General features: G+C 28.0%; 2 protein-coding genes across 2 annotated transcripts in view; one reads left to right on the top strand and one right to left on the bottom strand.

The window, feature by feature from the left end:
- The first annotated feature begins 201 nt into the window (after positions 1–201).
- The window catches only part of LOC112691806 (DC-STAMP domain-containing protein 2-like), a 39,300-nt gene continuing 17,659 nt past the window's right edge, over positions 202–21,842 (top strand). Inside the window, exon 1 of the mRNA XM_025566209.1 lies at positions 202–370. The gene's annotated coding sequence lies outside the window, so the exon portion shown is untranslated. The remainder of the gene's footprint in view (positions 371–21,842) is intronic.
- On the bottom strand, positions 5,588–6,342 carry LOC112691847 (trimethylguanosine synthase-like). The gene is made up of 3 exons (XM_025566265.1): positions 6,154–6,342; positions 5,943–6,077; positions 5,588–5,833 (listed from the first exon to the last, which is right to left on the bottom strand). The coding sequence occupies exons 1-3, from the start codon at positions 6,164–6,166 to the stop codon at positions 5,646–5,648; spliced, it is 336 nt and encodes a 111-aa protein (XP_025422050.1). The 5' UTR covers positions 6,167–6,342; the 3' UTR covers positions 5,588–5,645.

The raw sequence follows: 21,842 nt of genomic DNA, 5'->3' as shown, positions 1-21,842 counted from the left end.
TTACAAACCTTAAAATACACAAAGAACATCTATAAAATAATTCGACAGGAAAATAATAATAAAGTACATGAAATCGGGTGACAGTTGGTAACGTGTGATAGTGGGGCTACACACCGTATCCCCACTAACCTTGGTGTCGATCGGCGAAAGCGATATCTCTCCGTGGACGCCACTGTTATCATCGTGCTTAAATACCCGTTATTCAGTGTTTTTATATTTTCGGATTATGTTTCGGTAAAAGTTATAGTCATGTTCTCGGTACCATAAAGTTTCCATAAGTTCTTGTGTTTTGTTGTAGTGTGGTGACACTGAGGTATCGATTTCTCGTGAAACCGCGTTGTCTTATGTCGTGTTCCTGTTCGACCGTCAGGTATTTATCGTTCTAGCAACTATTTTGTTGCTTTAATTAATAGAGTTGTTTTTTAGGCACGGCTATCAGCGATCATTGTGAGTAATGTGGTTTTAAATTGTGTTCTGCGATTTTTTGCAGACACGTAAATTCGTCGTTTAAACGGTCGGCTAGGTAGTCGTACGCACGCGTACTGTAATAGTTTTTTTAATTGTTGAAGTTTATTACGTCCTACGGTGCAGGTCGCGTGAAATGAAATCCATCACCTAACGCTGCGCCTATTGTGAGTATGGTCGACCAATAGTGATTATTTAGTGTACAGACCGACGGGTCTATTGTGTGCCAACTAGGAAATTATAGTCAAAGTTCATATTATTGTGTCGCTGTAGGGCCAACAAGTGTATTTATTTATTATTTATATTATATTTAGAGTGGACCACCCATTTTATTATTACATTGTTATAGTATTTTTAGCTATGCCACTGTAGGACAAACATTATTTATTTATTTTTATCATTATTGTTTGTGCGCCGTGTGGGTCACATTTGTGTTATTATTTATTTATTGTGCCAAGTAGGAAATTAATTATATACTGTATTTGTGCCATTTAGGCAACTACATTTTTTATATATATTTACAATTTTATATGTTAAATAATCACGAACAATCATAATTACACACTGAAAATATTTATTATTATACTCCACGGCGAACAAGCCAGGGAATAACAGCCCTTATACTATTGTAGGGCACGGAAACTATTATAATCGTATTGTTTACAGTTTGACCTCGTTGCTTACAATTTTTATTTATGATTTGCACAAATATATGTATTTAGAACTTAATAAGAATAAATTATTGAAATGCAACTGATTATACGCAGTTAATTTTTATGTCACATTATTGCAGTATGATACATTATTAATAATAATTAAATAATTGTAATAAATCAAAACATTTATTAAGTACATATCTAGAAATTATGTTTAGCAGAGTGTTTACGCGAGTATATATTGATAAGTTTGTTTAAAAAAACGTCAATCTAGACAGTATTTAATGATCTTAGATTACATTTTAATATAATTTCATTAATACATTTCAGTGTATTAAAATAGGTAATATAATTAAACTTGCATTTGTTTAACTTTTAAGATACTGTTTTTGTATCAAAGAAGCTTTTTGAGAATCCTGTCACCCACTTAAACCGATGCCTGCATCAGGCGGAATGTACTACATCTTATAAATGTTCACATTCAATTGAAAACAAAGATATAGGAACTTATTTAGTTGCACTTTGTTTTGAATATTATGTGAATTTTCTTCCGCGTAAAAAAAAAAATATACCCATTTTACTTATTATATTTTATAGTTTTGTAAATTAATCATCAATCAGTTTTTTTTAACCCCTTTCTGCATGATTTTGTACTTTTGACTGGAAAAAAAATCTACTTCATTAAAATATTTTCATGATTATAAGAAAAATAGTAAAAAAAAAATTCAAGTTAAAAGTTTGGAAGTTATAATGTAAAGTTTATTGTGTGAAAAATATGGCAAACCATGCATAATATGATAGTCACTTATCAATATTTTTGTAAGTGCCATGTTTGACACACCATGCAGTATCAATAATTATAAACATTTGTATTTGTACCATTTGTGGTAAATTATACATTATCAACCATTACCAAAAATGTTTCTTATGTTTTATGTATAACAGCATTTTTGGAATACTTAACTACAAGTGTTAAAGGTAAGTAGTTAAAGGTAGCAGCGGAGTCGTCAAGACTTACATATAATGGTGGGAGGGGGGACTCAAATTTTTCCATTAATTCATGCTCAAAATGTACAAGTAAAATTTTTGGAAATATTTAAATCAGGTGAATCTTATATATTTGTGGTTTTTTTTTATTTTTATCTAATGCCGAATCCACATAAAATCGATTTTTGTGTAGTTATTTTTTAACATCTGTCTGTGTTTTGAAGTTATGTTAGTGTTTTATTTGATTTTTCACTAAGTATGGACTCGACAAAAAGCCTTATTCAGTATTCACAGCCACACGTAATTTGATTTCATAATAAAATGATCCACATTAAAAAAAAATTGCAAATGTATAACTCATATATAATCGATTCCTTAAATACAGATTTCGAAGGGACATTTCCCCTCCCCCCCTAGAATATGCCTATGTTGTAATAATAAATAAAAGATATGTTATTAATTTGTTTTATTTACTGCCATCAGGTATAGGTACTATGTACACGTGAATAGAATGAAGTCGAATTAATTTTAACCTCTAATGGAAAAATTAACTACGTGAATATTTTGAATACTAGGTATAACATAATTTATAAAGCATACTTTGCAAAGTCAAGTCATAAGTGCATGATGTCCCAAATTTGGCACGTACACGGATAGAATTGTATCTAAACAAATTATTGATGCATAAATATGTATTTAATATGATTGGATAGAGCGTAAAATTTTGAATTAGTTCATATTTTTTTTTGAATGAAATTCGTACGTTTAAAAATGATTAATTGTTTGAAAACTACAACGTAACTGATAACATGGTTATTATTGTATCAATGATATTACTTGTAATAGTCAACACAATTTTAATCCTAGAGAGTAGCATCATACATAGTTATTACATGCCTTTTTGTGCCGAATCTTAAATAAGTTACCTAAATTATTAACTACGCATTTTATCATGTATGCAATGATATAAATAAAAAACAAAAAATACAGTAATACAATAATATTAGATTTTGTAAGAAAAAAATAAATATTATGTAAACAAAATGTAAAATGTTAACAGATAATGAAATAATTATAGAAAAGAAGTTTAAGAAATTAATCATTTTTATAGTATTTTAAATCATCTTCAATATCGTTGTTTATTACATAAACATGTAAATTTCATGTTCGGTGAGCTGGTGTTAATTTCGTCATCATGATGTTTTTCATCGAATCTATAAAGTATTAAAACAGATAATTTTATTTTATAATATGAATTTAAAAATATTAATATTTACCCTAAAAACACCATTATCATTGACAAGTGGTTTGCTTTCAAAAGAAGCTTTTGATCTGATTTGAATGTTTTCGAACAATACTGTATGAATTATCGATAAAACTAAATTAGTTTGATCGTTTTTCAATAGACGTAGTATAATAGGAGATAACTGTTTAACTATCCTGTAAATATTAAGATTTAATTAGATTTATTGTATGTTGGAATTTAATATGAGAAACAAAATTGGAAAAAAAATTTGTTTATTACTTAATTAATTATTTGATTATTAACTATCTTATTAATTAGTTTTTTATGATAAAATTAAATAATGTTTATAATTCTACCGTGATTAAATATTTTGAAATTATAAGTTAAAATATTTTGATGATGTGTGGTATCGATCAACATCCTCCGTATAAGATAAGAGTATACATTATTATACAATATAATATGTATGTATAATATTTTTAATAGTATAATTACATTTCTACATCAAATCCGTTTCTTCTACGAAATCGTATAGTAAATCATAATAGTCACTTTGATGAATTTAGTAATTAGTTAAATGGTAGTTTTTCTTTTTGTCTATATTTAAAACGAGATTCTTTTGTAATCGATTGATCTAGATCTGAAACTAAAACCGACAAAATTCATTCATTCAAATTCAACCTGTTGTTATCGCAAACTCCAGTTTTCCAAAGATATTAAAATTAGAGATGGGAAAAATACATCGATTTTTTAAAAACACCGATGTTTTCGTTTGATATATCGAAACTCTACATCGATGTTTTTATTGCGATGTATTGAAAAAAAATCGATTTTTTCTAATCCGAAATCTGATATAATGTATTTATTTAAACATTTTTTAATTTATACCTAACATACATACATATAACATAAATACAATTTTTCTTAAAACTTATTAAGGTAAACATCGATATTTTTAAACATCGATGTTCTTGTCGAAAATATCGATCACCAAATGTAAATACATCGGAAAATCGATGTTTCAAACTTTTTGCTCATCTCTAATTAAAATTACTACCCTAATTTGAATTTCAACGAATTCACAAACATCAATACGAACATGATATTAATATTTAAACTGATGGCTCATTTTCATCGATTTTAGTCGTTTAATCGTTTTATACCTCCGAAACCTCTAATCAACTCCTATTGGTTTTGAGTAATCAATAAAAGTATATGCAATATTTGAAGCTCAGTTTAGAATAATATACCTTCATAACTACCTTCATGAATCCATTTGTCGAAGTACATGTCATATCGTGTATTTTAACGGTTAGTAAATTATTTTGTCATTATTTTGATTACAAGCTTGATCTCATACCGGGTACATATAAAACTACCGAACGATGCTCTTACAAAAATTGTTCATTGTATATTTCATGTAGAAATATAAAAATGTTAAACGATTACCTATCTATTTAATATAATACTTTTATATCTTTAGAACGTTTTTTTCATGAAATTACTGTTTATAATGTATTAGTTCTTATAAATGATTCATGAAAATTTAAAATGTTCCTTAACTGAAATATGTCCTTATCTATACAATATATAATTGATTATAATTTATAAATAGTATTTACTATCAGATATCAATTATATTATATTCTTCCGGTTGTGTTGAGGAATCGTCTATCAGTTGAGATATTGGCTCTTTAGGAATTCTTCAACGTTTTTGAGATAATCGTAAAAAGCAAAAAGATTATTTCCTCTTATCCAATGCACACGACGATTAACAGCTACCCCTACGGAAATTACAAATAATGTTATCATTGGTGTAAAGATCTTCCAAAAAGCACTATTTTATCTATATACATAGTACACTTTTTACAACTTAACATCAGAAAACAAAAGCACTTTCTTTTGTACCCTGCCTAAGTTTCTATTATAATTATTCGTATTCATCTAAAACAAATTATCAAAATACAAAATTAACTTGCAAGTGTGAATTGGATAATAAACCAATGATTATAGTTATGCCTAATTATTGTAAACAATTAATGATAGAAAAAAATACGTACTCCAGGACCTAGGAATGCCAAAATTGAATTTGGCTCTCTGTCAATACATATTTGTTCTGTATTAATTTTATTGAATATTTTATTCTTTAATTGGTACAGCTTAAAAAAAAAAAAAAAAAATTATTCGGATATTGATTTCTCATAACACGATTTGTAAACTTACATCTGACAATTCATGGTCTTTAGTTAACCTCAATAAAACTTTCGGCGCCACCCTACTTGCCAATTTGGTTAACTTCGCCATTTCTTCTTAGTCATGGTCACTGGTGGTGACGTGACGATGCCGTCTGCCCTCTGCAGCGAATGGGCATCGACAATGAAGTTGCCCACCAGGAAGACGATTTGGTCTTCGATCCCGTAAACACGAGCGTTGTTCCGGGCGAACGCAATTTTTACCGGGTCACTGTCCATCGCAATTACTGTACAAAGAACGCGAACGTAATGTTAATATATATTACTATATAATACACATAAAAACTTGTTGAATAATATGAAAATAATTGTATTTTCATGTTTTGAGCAATATACCTTTGCGGCAGACCATGGCCAGTTGGATCGCGATCGCACAGGAACCGCAAAACGGGTCTATTACAGTACCCAGCGACTTAAACCGGGAAGCCATCAGTTTTGTCAAAACTTCTGGAGGCCCGGAGTAAAGGGTCGCTGTAAAAATAGTAAAATTATGAAAATACAAACATAGACGATAATATAAATAAAGACGGTCGTCTGTCTAACATACCTGGGTCTGCCATGATACCGTCGTTAAATTTTGAAAACTGTGCGAACCGCTTTTCCCACAACTTGTAGGTGACGTTTAATTCCTGGGAATAGTACGTCGTATTTTATTAAAATTGTTTTTAATTTTAATTTATTAATATCCTGTTTATTAGTATCGTGTTATATGTATTTTTCGTTTGGTGTTACACTATTAGCGACTGTTTTACTGTGATCGACTGTTGCGGATGGTCAACGGCAAACTATTTTACCGCCCTCAAATTCACAAGATATTGAAATGATAACTTTTTTTTTTCAAATCTATTAAATATACACGTGTGTAATTGTGGAAAACACATTTTGGTCCCGTCAAATGAAAGGGAGTTTCCCGTTTCTGCCAAAAGTCATTTCCATCAAAAAAAGTTTGGAAACCATTGGTTTTAATTTTTAAGCAATATTGAATAGACAATAATAATAATTATAATAGACATTTGTAATTTATACATTGAAAATCATCGATAATAACGGTTAATAATAATAGTACACTGTTCAATATACTGCATCATAGTATATTTATAATTCGCACACAATAATTATCTGACAAATGTTAAATTCTTATATTTCCGTTCAGTATCTGTTCTTTTTATCACCAGAACACTTTAACGTTCTTACTTACTTACCGTTCTTAAAATGGAATTTGTTGCAAGTCAAAGAGGTAAAACAATATCGATTTTTGATGGGTTTAAATATGTTTTTGGTTATACGTCACAAACAAATGTAACTAGGTGGAGATGTTTTATGAAAAATTGTCGGCCTAATATTTTTGAAAACGAAAAAGTAATACTTGCAACGAAATGTGCGTTTTTTATCTACGAGTAAAATAAATATATTTATTTAATTATTTATTTATTTAAGACGATATGTGTTTTTTCAAATCTCTATCGAAACAATATTTGATCTATCCTTGTTTTTTACTTTATAAATAGTTAAATAGAATGAACATATTATAATATGAAATTATGTAATACTTTAAAACTCTAATATAATTGTATCTATATTCGACTAATATATTATTATTATCTATTTGTAGTAGAATTTTTAATGAAAGAATATGTAACAATTGTACATGGTTCCTAAACGTCTTGTCACAAAAATAAATTTTGGCGGAAACGGAAATTATATTTTTTTCGTTTCTAGTGATATAGGGTTTTCCGTAAATCAAGGAACCCGATTTTTGGCGGAAAAGGTACATTCCCAATTGAAAAGCATAAATGTTAATGTTCTAAAATTATACCGTGCATTATGTTAAATCGATTCGTATCGCGTACGTGAAAAATATTCAGAATCCGGAAGGGTGAAGGGGCTCGTTCACGTTAACCGTTAAACATGACAGTAAATAATTTATGGTAAAGTGGTTTTGCACTCACTTTTGCACGATTTTCTTCCATTTTTGGCAGAATGTAAGGAATGATTTCGTCTTCGTCGTCACCAACTTGTTCTACGGTCACACGGCCACTCGTCGCCGAGTCGACCGCGTCACAAATCGATGCTGAATGCGCCTCCTCTCTATCTTCGGTGATGTCGGACGCAACTTCACCAGCGAACGGGTAAGTCTGCGTGCACATGTCAACGATCACTTTGGAGGAGTCGCCGCACGCAAAGTCGCGTTTGGCCACTCGAACGGTGACGGACACTGGGTCCGTTTGCGGGCCGCAATCCTTAAAGGCTGCGAGGCTGAGAGCCGTCCGACCACCGATGTCATCATGAACCAGAGGTCCATCTCGCGGTTCTCTCTGTCCTGCGCAGCAACCGCGATGCATGAAACCTCGACGGACTAAAGCGGGAAAAATACGAGCGGGATACGTTAAGAAAACCCGAACGGAGATCGAAAGTTGTTGTAGCGCAAATAGAACCTCGACCTTACGTACCATGGTCTTTAGTTAACCAAACCAGGAACCAGTGGCCATCCGCATATAAAACAGAACGCAATTAATTTCAATCGCTCGTCGTCCTTGTCCACCACCTGAGCAGGAGCACTACGGCGATCAGAACTGAAAAAACACATAAATGTCATGAATCTCACGCACGGGCGATGCGTTATTGTCGTACAGTACGACGTGTTACGATACTGTCGTGTAGATTCGTTTACCTGATAGTCAATCCCATTTTGTAGAGATGAGTTGATGATGTCGATGTTATTGTTGAGTTCACACTTAAGATACTTTGAAGCAAAATCAGAACAAGAAATCGTTGTGCTGTTACGCAAGGCAATGTCGAATGTAATCGAAATTATTTATTCAACAGTTATATTTAAGTTGCAATATATTTGCCGGGTAACGTTTAAAATAGGTTACGTAATCCATATCGTAAATGGCCAGTGTAGAAAAAAAAACTTTAAATCAAATTTATTAGTTAAATAATAAATAAAATGTTATTCTTTCGGACTGGATGTATCAAACTTCGCAATTTAGTTCTTTCTAAAAATATTTTACCCCTTAGATACCAGTTTAAATTTTTCAGGTCAGTAAGCACCACATGGTTTTTAATTAATTTAACCTTTTCTTGGAAACGATTAAGATTAAATAGAATATAATATAATATATTATTATTCAGATATCTGTTTAGGTAGAAAATCATACAACTATTTTTACAAATGGTTTGTTTTATTACAAACGTCGATGGTTATAAATATGAGCTGTCCATAAACAATGTTAGTTTTTTTTTTCATGTGATGTTTGTGTAATGCAATGTAAGTGTGTAAGTAGAGTAATTAACTCTGAATGAAAAAAGAGGATAATGCAATTATTTGTGTTAATTTTGGTATTATTCTCCGTAGTAATTTAATATTTTAACTAACCATAATGCCTGGATCAGTGGCGTCGAACCCATTCATAAAGTGTGGTAATGGCCACATCTTATTTTGGAGGGTGGATAGTCGGAGAACATTAAAAGTTTAAGTTGATGATAAGAACTTTAAACAATTATATGTAAAAATTAATACAAATAAAATAATTAGGAGATCTAGTCTTGATCAGAATATTTTCTAAGAAATTTCTAACATATTAATAATTCTTTTAGGATCTAGGACATTTTTCCGCGACCGTTTCGTAAAAAAAATGTTTATGATTACCTGTAAAACAATTTGATCTATATAGTTTAACCTTTTATTTTAATGTTTGTTAACAATGACTTATAATGTTATTAAATATTAATAATGTTTTATCAGGAAAATGTCCTTTTTTTTTATTCATCGTTTCATAGTTTTAAAAGATACTTTAAACTATTTATAAGGGGGGGCTGTTCTATCTCCCTAATACTCCCCCACCAAATGCCATAGGTATACACAAAAAGCAAATTATTTAAATTTTTTAAATTTATTGATTAACTAAATTAAACTCGTTATTGTTGTTCTTGCACAAATGTGTAGCAAATACAATTTAATTTTTAACTAATAGCATTCACTTACGTACACAATAATAAACCAATATAAACCTATATAATTATGTAACATAGTATAATCGACAATACAAAATAATTACAATAAAGGTGAGTATAGTAAATAATAATTTATTGAGTAGTGCGAAAAATCAACTACAAATACATTATAATTATTAGATCGAAAAAATAACGGTAGTTCCTGTTGTATTATAGACTATAATTTATATTAGTTCTACGTGATTATTTTAACATTTGACATTAACTTTTATTTTACCTTTTGTGTGTTTTTAGTTGTTTATTTATTTCATCGTTGAAAAAGTTAAAAATCATTATACAGTGATAAAGTATCTTATAGTTATGTTTATAATACCACGGCCAATGTGTACCTCGTCATCAAATAAATCATAGGTAATTACCTATGATTTACCTATGTTATATGCTGGTATTACGATGAGTCTTACTTCTATGTATTAATCAATTTAATTAATACCCAATTAATTATGTTATAATCAATGGTTTAACAGTGATAATTTAGATTTACATTACGGATATCCATCTTAATTATCTAGAAAATAATAGGTTTTTCAAAATTAATTTTTTTTATTTTTAAAATTAAAAAAAATTGTTTCATAATAACGTGTTTATTAAAAACGAAAAGCATTTATTAATTTCATAGTTCTTGTCACATTATATCAATCCATAAACGTAGATCGTACATACAAAAAATGTTGTTAATTTTTACTTCCTAAAAGTGTTGGTTTTCGGGACTTAGTTTATATTACACCCTTTGAAAAAATCTTCTGTCCAAGAGGAGTATGCAAGCGCATAGCTGCTTATAGATAAACGGAAATTAAAGATTCAAATTCTACTATGGGTCCGTGGTGGTGTTAAAATGTATTTGATTTAAATTGAAGGACATATCAAAATTTATGTTTCACAACTCAAAAACTGTCAATCAGAAATGAACACATGTAAAATTTCGAAGATTAAGGCTTGAAAAAATATAACCTTATTGTTCAGTGTTGTACATAGATAACCAAAATATTATCTAGATAAGATAATGGATAATACATTAAAATTTCATCTAGATAAAAAATAGATAAACTAGATAAAAACATAATTTTAAACAGTTTCATCATTTAGAACTTACATTTGTAAAATGGTTATTTTTCTACGAATAAAAAAATTAATTATTAATTATGATTATATTGGTTTGAAATAATCTTAATTAATTTTGCTAATTTAGACAGAAAACAGTACATATTTTTCATTATCCAAATTTTTTAACATAAATATTTTAAGATATATAAATAAACTATTTTTATTTATTTTTATTTTATGTTATTTATCAGTTTTCAGATCAAATTAATTTATTATAATTTAAATAATGTATAATCAAAAATGTATCTAGTTTCATAATTTTTATGATTTAAACATATACCTAGGTATTTATTGGATAGAAATCTACATAATACTTTCTATAGATGCATGTAACTCTTCTTTATTATTTTGTAATATTCAAATTTAATTTAATGATCATCATTGATGACTCATCACTTTGTCTTCGATTTACGCGTAGTTAAATGCAAATAAATACATAATATATATAAATAATACAATACTTTACAAATTAATTTTATTGGATTTAATACACAACAAAATTTCAAATGTCTTGTCATCCAAATAGTTCTTCTTGGTGTTAATATTTGACTTAAGCTGCCAAACAAGCACTCGACAGATGCATATGAAGGAAGTTATATTTATGAAACTCAAGTTTGATTAAATATATCATAATTTTAAAACTATTCCATATAAATCAGTATATTTATTTTATTTAACTATACGTATTTATAATATCAATAACTAAAAAGTGATAACTATTACCTTGTTGCTATTCTCAGTATTCACTAACACAATTTAAGATCTATATACACAAATACTATATAGCCGTGGCCACTATTCAGTAGTTACTGGTTAGATTTATTATAATTTATTACTTTAATTTAAGTTTATACAATGTTATTTATGGAACGTTCCAGCCAATGGTTGATGTTTTATGCCCATGTGTTCACACAATTATTGTCTATATTATTATTATATGAGTATAATATTAGTTATTAGGTATACGTATATTAAATTCCGGGCGTAAGAATTGAGCAGCGGGTATCGTCCAGTCGTCGATTATACAGAAAAAAAATTCAGTCGTTATAAAATTGAATGGTATTATTTTAAATACGTTCATTTTTGTATGTTTTCTGTGTAAATAATTATACAATACCTTTTCTTCGTTTATAGAATATGTATATTTAAAACTTAAAATGTACATACCACAGAACACTAAGTGTTTATTATTCCTCATTTCACTTCCTACGAAAAAAAAATATATCTTTATATCTTTTTCAAAATGATCTAGATAATTTATCTTAGATAACCATTTTATTTATAAAGATGGATAAAAAGATACTTCAAATTATTATTATCTGGATAAGATAAAAATATTAATGTTTTTATCTAGTGTTATGGGCTACCATATATGACATAAACATATATAAATAGAAATTGTGCATAACACAATATTATATGTATTGTACACCGTTATATTTAACTGATCATAAACCGAGTAATAATATTAAAAGATGTAATAAACTGTTAATCCATATTCCTTGAATAATGAAGTAGGTCAAACGAACAAGGCCTATTGCTGAGTATTGCCAAAACTACAAGATGTAATAAACTGTTAATCCATATTCCTAGAATAATGAATTAGGTCAAACGAACAAGGCCTATTGCTGAGTATTGCCAAATCAACAAGTCCTATGACGTCAATCGAGCCATATAAAAGAGAGATCAAAATGACCACAAGGCAGATGAGTTCTAGTCACGGAACTGCAAGCAACTTCACGTCACTCAGTATCAGAATTTTGTTAAACACTTTGAATTATAAAATAAATGTATTAAATGTATTAAAAAGTTAAAGTCTCATGTTTAATTAATTAAAATTAAATACATCTTCGACTGCACTACTTGAAATCGAGCCGGTGGCACGTAACAATTAGCGCTGCGGACAGGGTTCTTCAAAAAGAAAAATATTTATATTATTCTTTCATAAAAATATATAATATTTTTTCCATGGAAGCAGTTCAATTCATTTCGAATCACCGAGAGAAGAAACTGATCACTTTTTCTCCAACTCCGAAGAAAGAACATACACTCCATTGTGCAACATTTCAAGCGAAACAGTCAACGATGTCTTTAAGATCGCCCAACTCCGCCTTGTTGTAAGAATTATTATGAATATTATTATTGAAGTATTTTATTAGGATTTATTATTGAAGTTTATATTTGAGATTTATTATTGAATTATTATTGAGAGTACTATTGAATTATTATTGGAATTTATTGAGATTTATTATTGAAGTTATTATTGAAGTATATTATGAGAATTATTTATGAGTAACCGTGACACATTAGGCTCATCTCCATTGGAAGTAGCTACTCCAGTGAATAAAATTGAAAAAAAGTATAGTGACGAAGAATTGAATAAAACGTTTATAGAAGGTATCCCAGAAAAAGAAAAAAGTGAAAAGGAATTAATATGTATAGGAACAAGAAGTCAGTTAGACATTAAGCATAAAGAGTTAAAATTTGAGAGAAAACCAAAAAAAAAAATGAGTAACACAAGTGTAATAATTAGATTAGAGGAAGCAGTAAAATTAATACCAAAATGTACAGGAGAGGATGACGTATATCAATTTATACAGGCATTTGAACTAGCGTTAGAGTCAGTAGAGGATAAAAATATACCAATTGTAATAAAATACATAACAACCAGATTAAGTGGTAAAACTTTGGAAACCATAAAATATAAAGATACTAGTAGATGGCCATATATAAAAAACTATTTAACTGATGCATTTGAAGTACAACATTCAATTTCATCTTTGCAATTAGAATTAAATTCCGCCAAAATGAGATTTAATGAGGACATAAATACATATAGTAATCGGGTAGAAAAATTATATTATAAATTAAGTAATATGAATACATTAAATAAAAATAAAGACGATGCTAGGGTAATTCATGAAACATTAAAAGATCAAACATTAGTAATTTATATGAAAGGATTAAAAGAACCAATTCGTACTATAGTAAAATCACGAAATCCAACAACATTAGAACAAGCTAAACAAATAGCGAGATCTGAAGAATTAGAATTTAATTCCGATAGAGAAGCTCTTAATAATATAAATAGAAATAAAAATTTTAATAATCAAAATAATTATGACAGATCTTACAAACAAAATTTTAATCAATCACGTAATTTTCAGCAAAATAATTCGTTTCAACAAAAATATAATAATAACAGAAATTTCAATCGTAATAATTATAATTCGAGACATCCTAATAATAGTCAAAATAACAAGCAGATAAAATTCTATAATTGTAATGGTAATCATTATGCAAGTCAATGTAGGAATAATTCACAGAATTACTGGAATAATAATCGACCGCCTAATCAGAATAATTACGCGAGACCTAATCAGAATAACTTTACGAGACCTTCAACTAATTACAACGTAAGATTTATTGCATGCGAATATTGTAACAAAAACGAGCATAACTTAAACGAATGTTATAAAAAACGTTATGATGATCGAAATATTCGAAACAACGGAAATAATAGTAATTTGGGAAACGCGCAAATATCGAATATGGTCAGCGGTACACGTTCGATAAGTCAAATAACTACCGCAGATGCTTCCACATCACAACAAAATTAAACGAAAATCATATAAAATGTAATTCAGATTTCAGTAAAACTAAACATTTGGAATTATTAATAGATACAAGTAGCGAAATAAGTGTAATAAAAATTAACAAATTGGTAGGAGAAGTAATGGTAGACGAAAATAATAAAATTAAAATAAGAGGAATAAATGAGAAATTAATAGAAACTATTGGAACAGTTAATATAACAATTGAAATTAATAATGAAAAAATAAATGTAAAATTTAATCTTATAAAAAGTGATTTTCTAATTTTAAAAGACGGTATATTAGGACAACCTTTCTTAACTAATAATAAAGCTGTAATCGATATAAGTAATAATACAATTATAATTAATAACGAAAATAAATGTAATATGTTAAAAAATAATGATGAATATTTTTCATTAAATCCGATAACCGAGACTATTGTAGAATTACCGATAGCCGAATCTAAGGTCGAAGATAAAAATATAATTATACAAAAACGAGAAATAATTAAAGACGTGTTTTATAGTAATGTGATAGAAAAAGTAAAAACGGTAAAATAATAGTTAACATATTAAATATATCGGAATGTACGCAAAAGATTAAGTTAAATGATATAAATAAAATATTATAAGACGAATCTTCAGATTACAATTTATTCAAAATTAATACGATAAAAACAAATGACTCAACTAACCGAATAAAACAGATAAAGAATTTAATTAGAAGCGAACTTATGAATATTGAAGAAAAACAATCTATATTTGAATTATGTGAACAATATTCTGAAATATTTCATTTAGAGGGAGATAAATTAACTTTTACTAATGCCGCTAAACACGAAATTAAATTAAAAGATAACCAACCGCCTATATATAAACGACCATATAGATTATCTCATTCGCAACAAGAAGAAATAGCTTCACAAATTCGTAAAATGGGAGATGATGATATTATAGCACAATCCACGAGTCCTTGGAATGCACCATTATTATTAGTAGCGAAAAAACCAATTGCTAGTGGGAAACCGAAATTCAGAATTGTTGTAGACTTTAGAGCATTAAATGAAGTAACATTAAATGAGTTTCATCCACTTCCGAACATAACTGAAATATTAAATCAACTAGGGCAATGTCAATTATTCAGTGTTATCGATTTAGCATCAGGATTTTATCAAATATCGTTAGAGCAATCATCACGCGAATTAACGGCCTTTTCAACTAATCAAGATCATTGGCACTTTAAACGTATGGCAATGGGAATGAGAACTTCACCCGCAACTTTCCAAAAGTTAATGAACAATGTATTAGCAGATGTATTAGCAGGCATAATAGGAATAAAATGTTTAGTATATTTAGATGATATAATTGTATACGGGAAAAATGTACGCGATCATAATAATAAATTAAAAGACGTATTCGAAAGATTAAAAGAACATAACTTAAAAATACAACCGGATAAATGTGAATTTTTAACACGTGAATGTGTATATTGTTTTCTATCCTTAGTTATAGCAATAAAAGGTTGTTTCGGTTTTAATATATAAGTTACATTTCCCATCATTGGTACTGGTGTCGCATTGTACATAGTTAATTCTATTTCTGTAACCAGTGGTATTTTAACTACGAACAATAATTTGTCTTGAGTGTATATAATGGTAATCTTAATTATTTTTCTTGGTTCATATAGTTCATTTGGAATTGTCCCCATAGGTAAATGCATTTTAGTTCTCAAACGATGTACTATATCATTTAATGTTTCTGATAAGTCCTTTGGTGTTAGTAAACTTGTGTGTATCACACCTGTTCTTGCGGCGGTAACTATTTGATGTAACATTAATGTTTCATACGCATATTGATTTATAAGTGCCAAATGTAGATTTTGCACACTATTGAATAATAATAAATCCAATACGTCATTTGTCACGTTTGTCAAACTGTTCATTCTTTTCACGAGTTCTTGTTGTTTTCCTCTTAATTTCTCATGTAATTGTTGTGTTTCTTCTATACTCGCTCCTATACGTTGCATTGCTGTTTTTACTAAAGTTATTTGTTTCTTCATCAAATGTAGAACATTCCCACTATTCTTCTGTTGTTCAATTAGCGCCCTGTTTACTTTTTTAGTACATTCATCATCACAAACTCTAAACAATACGTGTAACGTGTTTTCTATTATATTTATAATTCCCCGTTTCTCTCTTTTAATTTCATCCCTTCCTAATGATATAATAATATTTTCTCTCTGCATAGATATCTCAGTAAACATTCTAGTTATAATATTATCGAATTTATTACAAATAAGCCTATGTTTATCATCTTTTTTACAATTTTCATTTGATTCACTTATACTTTTTTCCAAATATTCATATTTTTCATTATATTCGGTTAAGGATAGATATGCCATTAATGTATATTCTCCCCTTACTAACCTTGTTGGTCCATAATTTTCAAAGTAATAACCTGGCTTGTTGATATCGAAGCTTTCAATGCTAAAGTGTTCTGAATGATCCTTAATCTTTATTTCTTCCCCAATTGTAGTTACAATGCACAATAATAATCTAAAATTTTATAGTTATTTATTCTATATATATATATATTTCTTGAATTGTTTAATTTAACGACAAACCTTATATAATTTTATAGGTTTAATTTCGTTTACTATTATATAAAAAGTACATCTAGTCAAATTAACATCCGTCACAGAATCATGTCAGTGTGATATATCGTGTTTTTCCATGCATACTAAATCATGTGCCTCCTTTAGATTGAGCATCTTACCATTTTTTATTTTATATCCAATATCCTTACTATATAATAATTTATTATGACCCATATCAATTAATTTTAAACTAAAATGATTACCGTTATTATCACTATGCGTAGTTATATTTAACATTCTTCTAATATTATGTATCCGCAGTTTCTTTAATATTTTCCTATCCATATCTCCATTCCAGAATACAACCACAGGTTTCCTGTTTCTATCTGAAAACATATAGTGATTCAAGAAAATTGTGCCTAGATTTCTATTTTCCCCGACCACTACACTTTGGTATAACTGCCCGAGCAACGGTGTTAAGACATCTGGCTTTTTTCTAAAAATCATCTTCAAATGTTTCAGCAATCCTTCGTAGTTTCTTGAGTGAAATATTTGCAATTTACCCTCTTCAGTTATAATTATAGGTCTCCCATCCATTTTAACAGGTGTGTGTTTGTTGAGAATGTTGCAAATGGCTCCTGATACTAATAATATATCATTTTTATTTACTATTGCAAATTCAAAATCGATTACTACAAATTTTATCTGCTAACTACAAAATATTATAAGTTAATATAACATTTACATATATTTATATTTTTTTTTTTTTTTAAACAGTCCATCTTCAATTAATTCGTCTATGATTCTTCCTAGTTCGTTACAAGATGGTTCAATTGAATCTATAGATATAACTTCTTCCATAAATTCTTGCAATCCAAGCATTATTCCCAACAATTGTTCACATGTATATGGTTCCGTCATTATACTATTTGCATCCATTAAATGTTCATTAAAACATGGTAACTCAATTATATTTCCTAATTCTCGTGTCTCTAATTCTATATGGTTATCACCTCCCAAAAATTCACGCAATTTCCTCATGAATTCCTTAGTTCTTTCCATAATTATAATTTTATATACTCGTATATATATATAAATGTATTGTTTGATTTTTTCTTTGTAATTGATCCTACCTGCAATATTTGTTTTAATTTAATTATATTTATGTATAACATATTTATATATATTTATTTATTTATTTTTTTTTTATTCTTCTTTATCATTATAATATTTCTTTAGATTATTTTTATGAACTGTCACCCCTCTTCTGCCTCTTTGTATTATTATATTTTCTTTTCCTAATACCTCTATTACTTCAAAGGGTCCTGTCTATTATGAATTTAACTTATTTTTGCTTGCATTATCTTTTAATTATACTAAATCTTTAACATGTATCTCAATTGCATTTTCATTTTTATCATAACCTTCCTTAGATTTCATTTTACTTCTTATTAATTTTTCTCTCGCGATTTTATGTGATTCTTGTAAATTTTGTTTTAAATCGTATAAATAACTATTGTAATTATATCTCGGTTCTCGCTCAGACTTCAATTTAACTGGTATTTCTAATGTCCTGCCATATATTAATGCATATGGTTGAAAATTTGTAGATGAATGTTCAATCGAATTATATACAAAAAATGCATATGGTAATAAATGATCCCAACTGCTTAGATTTTTATCTACATTATGTCGTAAATATTCGGCTAAAGTTCGATGTGATCTTTCTAAACTTCCATTCATTTGCGGATGAAAAGGACTAGTATTTACTTTATTTATTTTTAACAATTTACATATCTCACTAAAATTTTTACTTAAAAACTAGGTACCTTGATCTGTTAATATTGATTCAGGTATTCCGTGTATATATACGAAATGTACTACGAAAGCCTCTGCCACAGTATTAGCTTGATAATCTGGTATAGGAACTCCTAACGAATATTTAGTTAAATCGTGCTGCATTTTTAAAATATATGTATTACCCGATAAGGTAGTTGTTAATGGTCCTACAATATCTAAAAATATTTTTTCAAATGGTTTCGAAGTGGTTGATGTAATAGCCATGGGTTGTTGTATCTTTTTATTATTAATCTTATTTTTCTGAAATGATGTACAATTTTTTGTATACGTTTTTATATCTGTTTTCATACCTCTCCATTTAAATTGTTTCTGTATCTTTTTAATAGTTTTATTTATTTCTAAATGTCCTCCCAATCTTGAATCATGAAATTGTTTTAAAATGTCTAACTTCTCTTCCTCAGTATATTCTACCTCTGTACATATTAGTATTTCTATATCAGTTTTCCGAAATATATATCGTATTATTGACCTAATTTTTTCCATTCTAGGTTATCTAATTAACCTAGTTTATTCATTGCTTATTTACTGATATTATTTTCCTCGCAAAATTGTTTCAAGTTCACTAATGTTACGTAAATATTTTCATACGTTGATAATTGTTTATCTTTATTCTTAGTTATTAAAAATATTATATATCGGTTATCTATTTTATAATATTTTATATCACCTATTATTTTACTCGGCGTTAACATTTGATTATTTTCAAATCTTTGCTTTAATATTTTATTTACTCCTTTCGTAAAATTATATTGTCTAGCGAATTCCGATACTAAATGATAATCTACAGGTACGTCTAATAAATTTCCTATCCTTTCTTTTACATTTTTATCCGAGATTAATTGTGTTTCCATTTTTTCAAGAAAACTAGAATAATTATCATTTCTTATCTCAGTTATATTATACATTCTGCTCAATGCGTCTACGTTTGAATTTTACACTCCCGGTTTATATTTAATCTTATAATCATATTCCTCTAACTGTATACGCCATCGGGCTAATTTTGATAACGGATTTTTTAAATTAAATAACCATGTTAATGGTCTATGATCACTTAATATTATGAACTTTCTTCCATATAAGTATGGTCTAAATTGTTTTACACCGAAAATAATGACTAAGCATTCTAGCTCTGTTATACTGTAATTGTTTTCACTTTTATTCAAAGTTCGTGAAGCATAAGCTATAGGTAAATATTTTCCTATCTCACCTTGTGATAATATTGCCCCTGATGCTTTGTTACTTGCGTCAGTTGTTAAAATAAATAGTTTTTTAAAATCTGGATGTTTTAATATTGGTTCAGAACATAATGCTTGTTTTAATGAATCAAAAGCTTTTTGACATTCTTCTGACAATTCGAATTTAACATCTTTTTCAAAAGATTAGTAATTGGTTTTGCTTTAGCACTATATGATTTGATAAATTTCCTATAACAACCCGATAATTCTAAAAATGATTTTATTTCTTTTACATTAGTTGGTTTTGGGAAATTTAAAACTGCTTTTACTTTATTTTCATCTGGTTTCATTCCATGTTCAGATATAACATGTCCTAGAAGACAATTTACAACATTCACGCCAGAGCAAATCAGAACATGTACAGAAACAAATATATTTAGAATATGTAATATATATCAATCAATAAGGGATAACAAAGCAACTAAACAGTGTGAAGTTGAATTATTTCACAAACCAGAAAAAGTACCTGAAGAATGTGAACCACATGCAATTAAATTAAATAGAAACATTTATCATAAACTACGTTTCAGAAATGAATGGTTATTCGCAACAACAAATGATACATTAACAATAAATTGTGCAAATCTGGAAGAAGCACCAATCATCAGGATAAAATGTATAGGAATAATAAAAATAAATGACACAACATGTGAGGTATCAGCTGAGAATGTAATGTTAATAGCTACACAAGAAATAACAAATAAAAAATATATAAACTTCATACCAATTACAAATATGAGCATGTTAATAACTAAATTTCCTAAAAAATTGAATTTTGCAAAATTAAAAAATATTAATAATACAATAGGAATAAAATTAAATCATTTAGGTGAATTATCACATTCGGTAGACAACTTAGAGGAATTAATAAGTAAAGAGGAGGAAAGACAGAGAAATGAACAGCATAAAGAGATACATTCAAATTTAATATATGTAACCTTAATATTGGGAATATTATCAATAGTTTTAATAATAATTGTATATGTAACGATAAAGAATAAAATACAATGTTATAAAAATAAACAAAATATAGAGGATCCTAAAATATATAAGTTATCAAAAAGAGATTTAGAGGATTACGAGTTAAGAAATATAGAAGAAAGAGATGAATTGGAAGTAAGAGAATAGGGAGTTTATTCACAAATAATTAATAATCACTTGATACGATGATAGTAAAACTAATTGATTTTATTTAAAAAAAAAAAAATTGTAACACCATTACTTGGGAAACGCATAATTATGAAATAACTGGATGTCCTGGGCAAAAACAATTTGATTTCTACAATTACAATAATAAAATATTTAATAGTTAATCACAGTAATATTTTATAGTTGAAATAATAATTCAATGGAAATTAAATTTAGTTAAATGGGAATCATAAAATATTTCAATAGTAATACGGTAATAATATTAATATAAAATTTGAAAAATTGTATTTAGTAAATGGGTAATACTAAGTAATTTAAGGTTATCATATTGTAAAAGTTTTGCATGTTTAAAAACAAATTGTAAAATGTAAATCACTAACCAAAAGTAATAATTAAATTGTATTCAGTTTTAGAATTAAGAAAATTATTCAAAGTGTTATAAAAAAAAAAAGTGTTCAATGTAAAACATATATGTGAATTGTTATGTATTGTTAACCAAAATTTGTAAAGCTTAAGCTTGAATATTGTAAAAGATTTCTGTCTTGCAGACCGAAACCTTTTTTTTAGTGGGGAGGTATTATGGGCTACCATATATGACATAACCATGTATAAATAGAAATTGTGCGTAACACAATATTTTATGAATTGTTTAAGACAGCAGGTTGTTATATTTAACTAAT

Source organism: Sipha flava, unplaced genomic scaffold (genome assembly GCF_003268045.1).
Source record: "Sipha flava isolate LNK unplaced genomic scaffold, YSA_version1 67_pilon_pilon, whole genome shotgun sequence".
Taxonomy (NCBI): domain Eukaryota; kingdom Metazoa; phylum Arthropoda; class Insecta; order Hemiptera; family Aphididae; genus Sipha; species Sipha flava.
Note: the sequence above shows the minus strand (reverse complement) of the source record. Positions and strands in the feature narration are given on the sequence as shown.

Excerpts from the sequence above, each read along its gene's own strand:
- LOC112691847 (XM_025566265.1), bottom strand. Across the intron at positions 5,834-5,942 it reads GGCCATGGTCTGCCGCAAAG|TAATTGCGATGGACAGTGAC; the intron begins GTATATTGCTCA and ends TTCTTTGTACAG.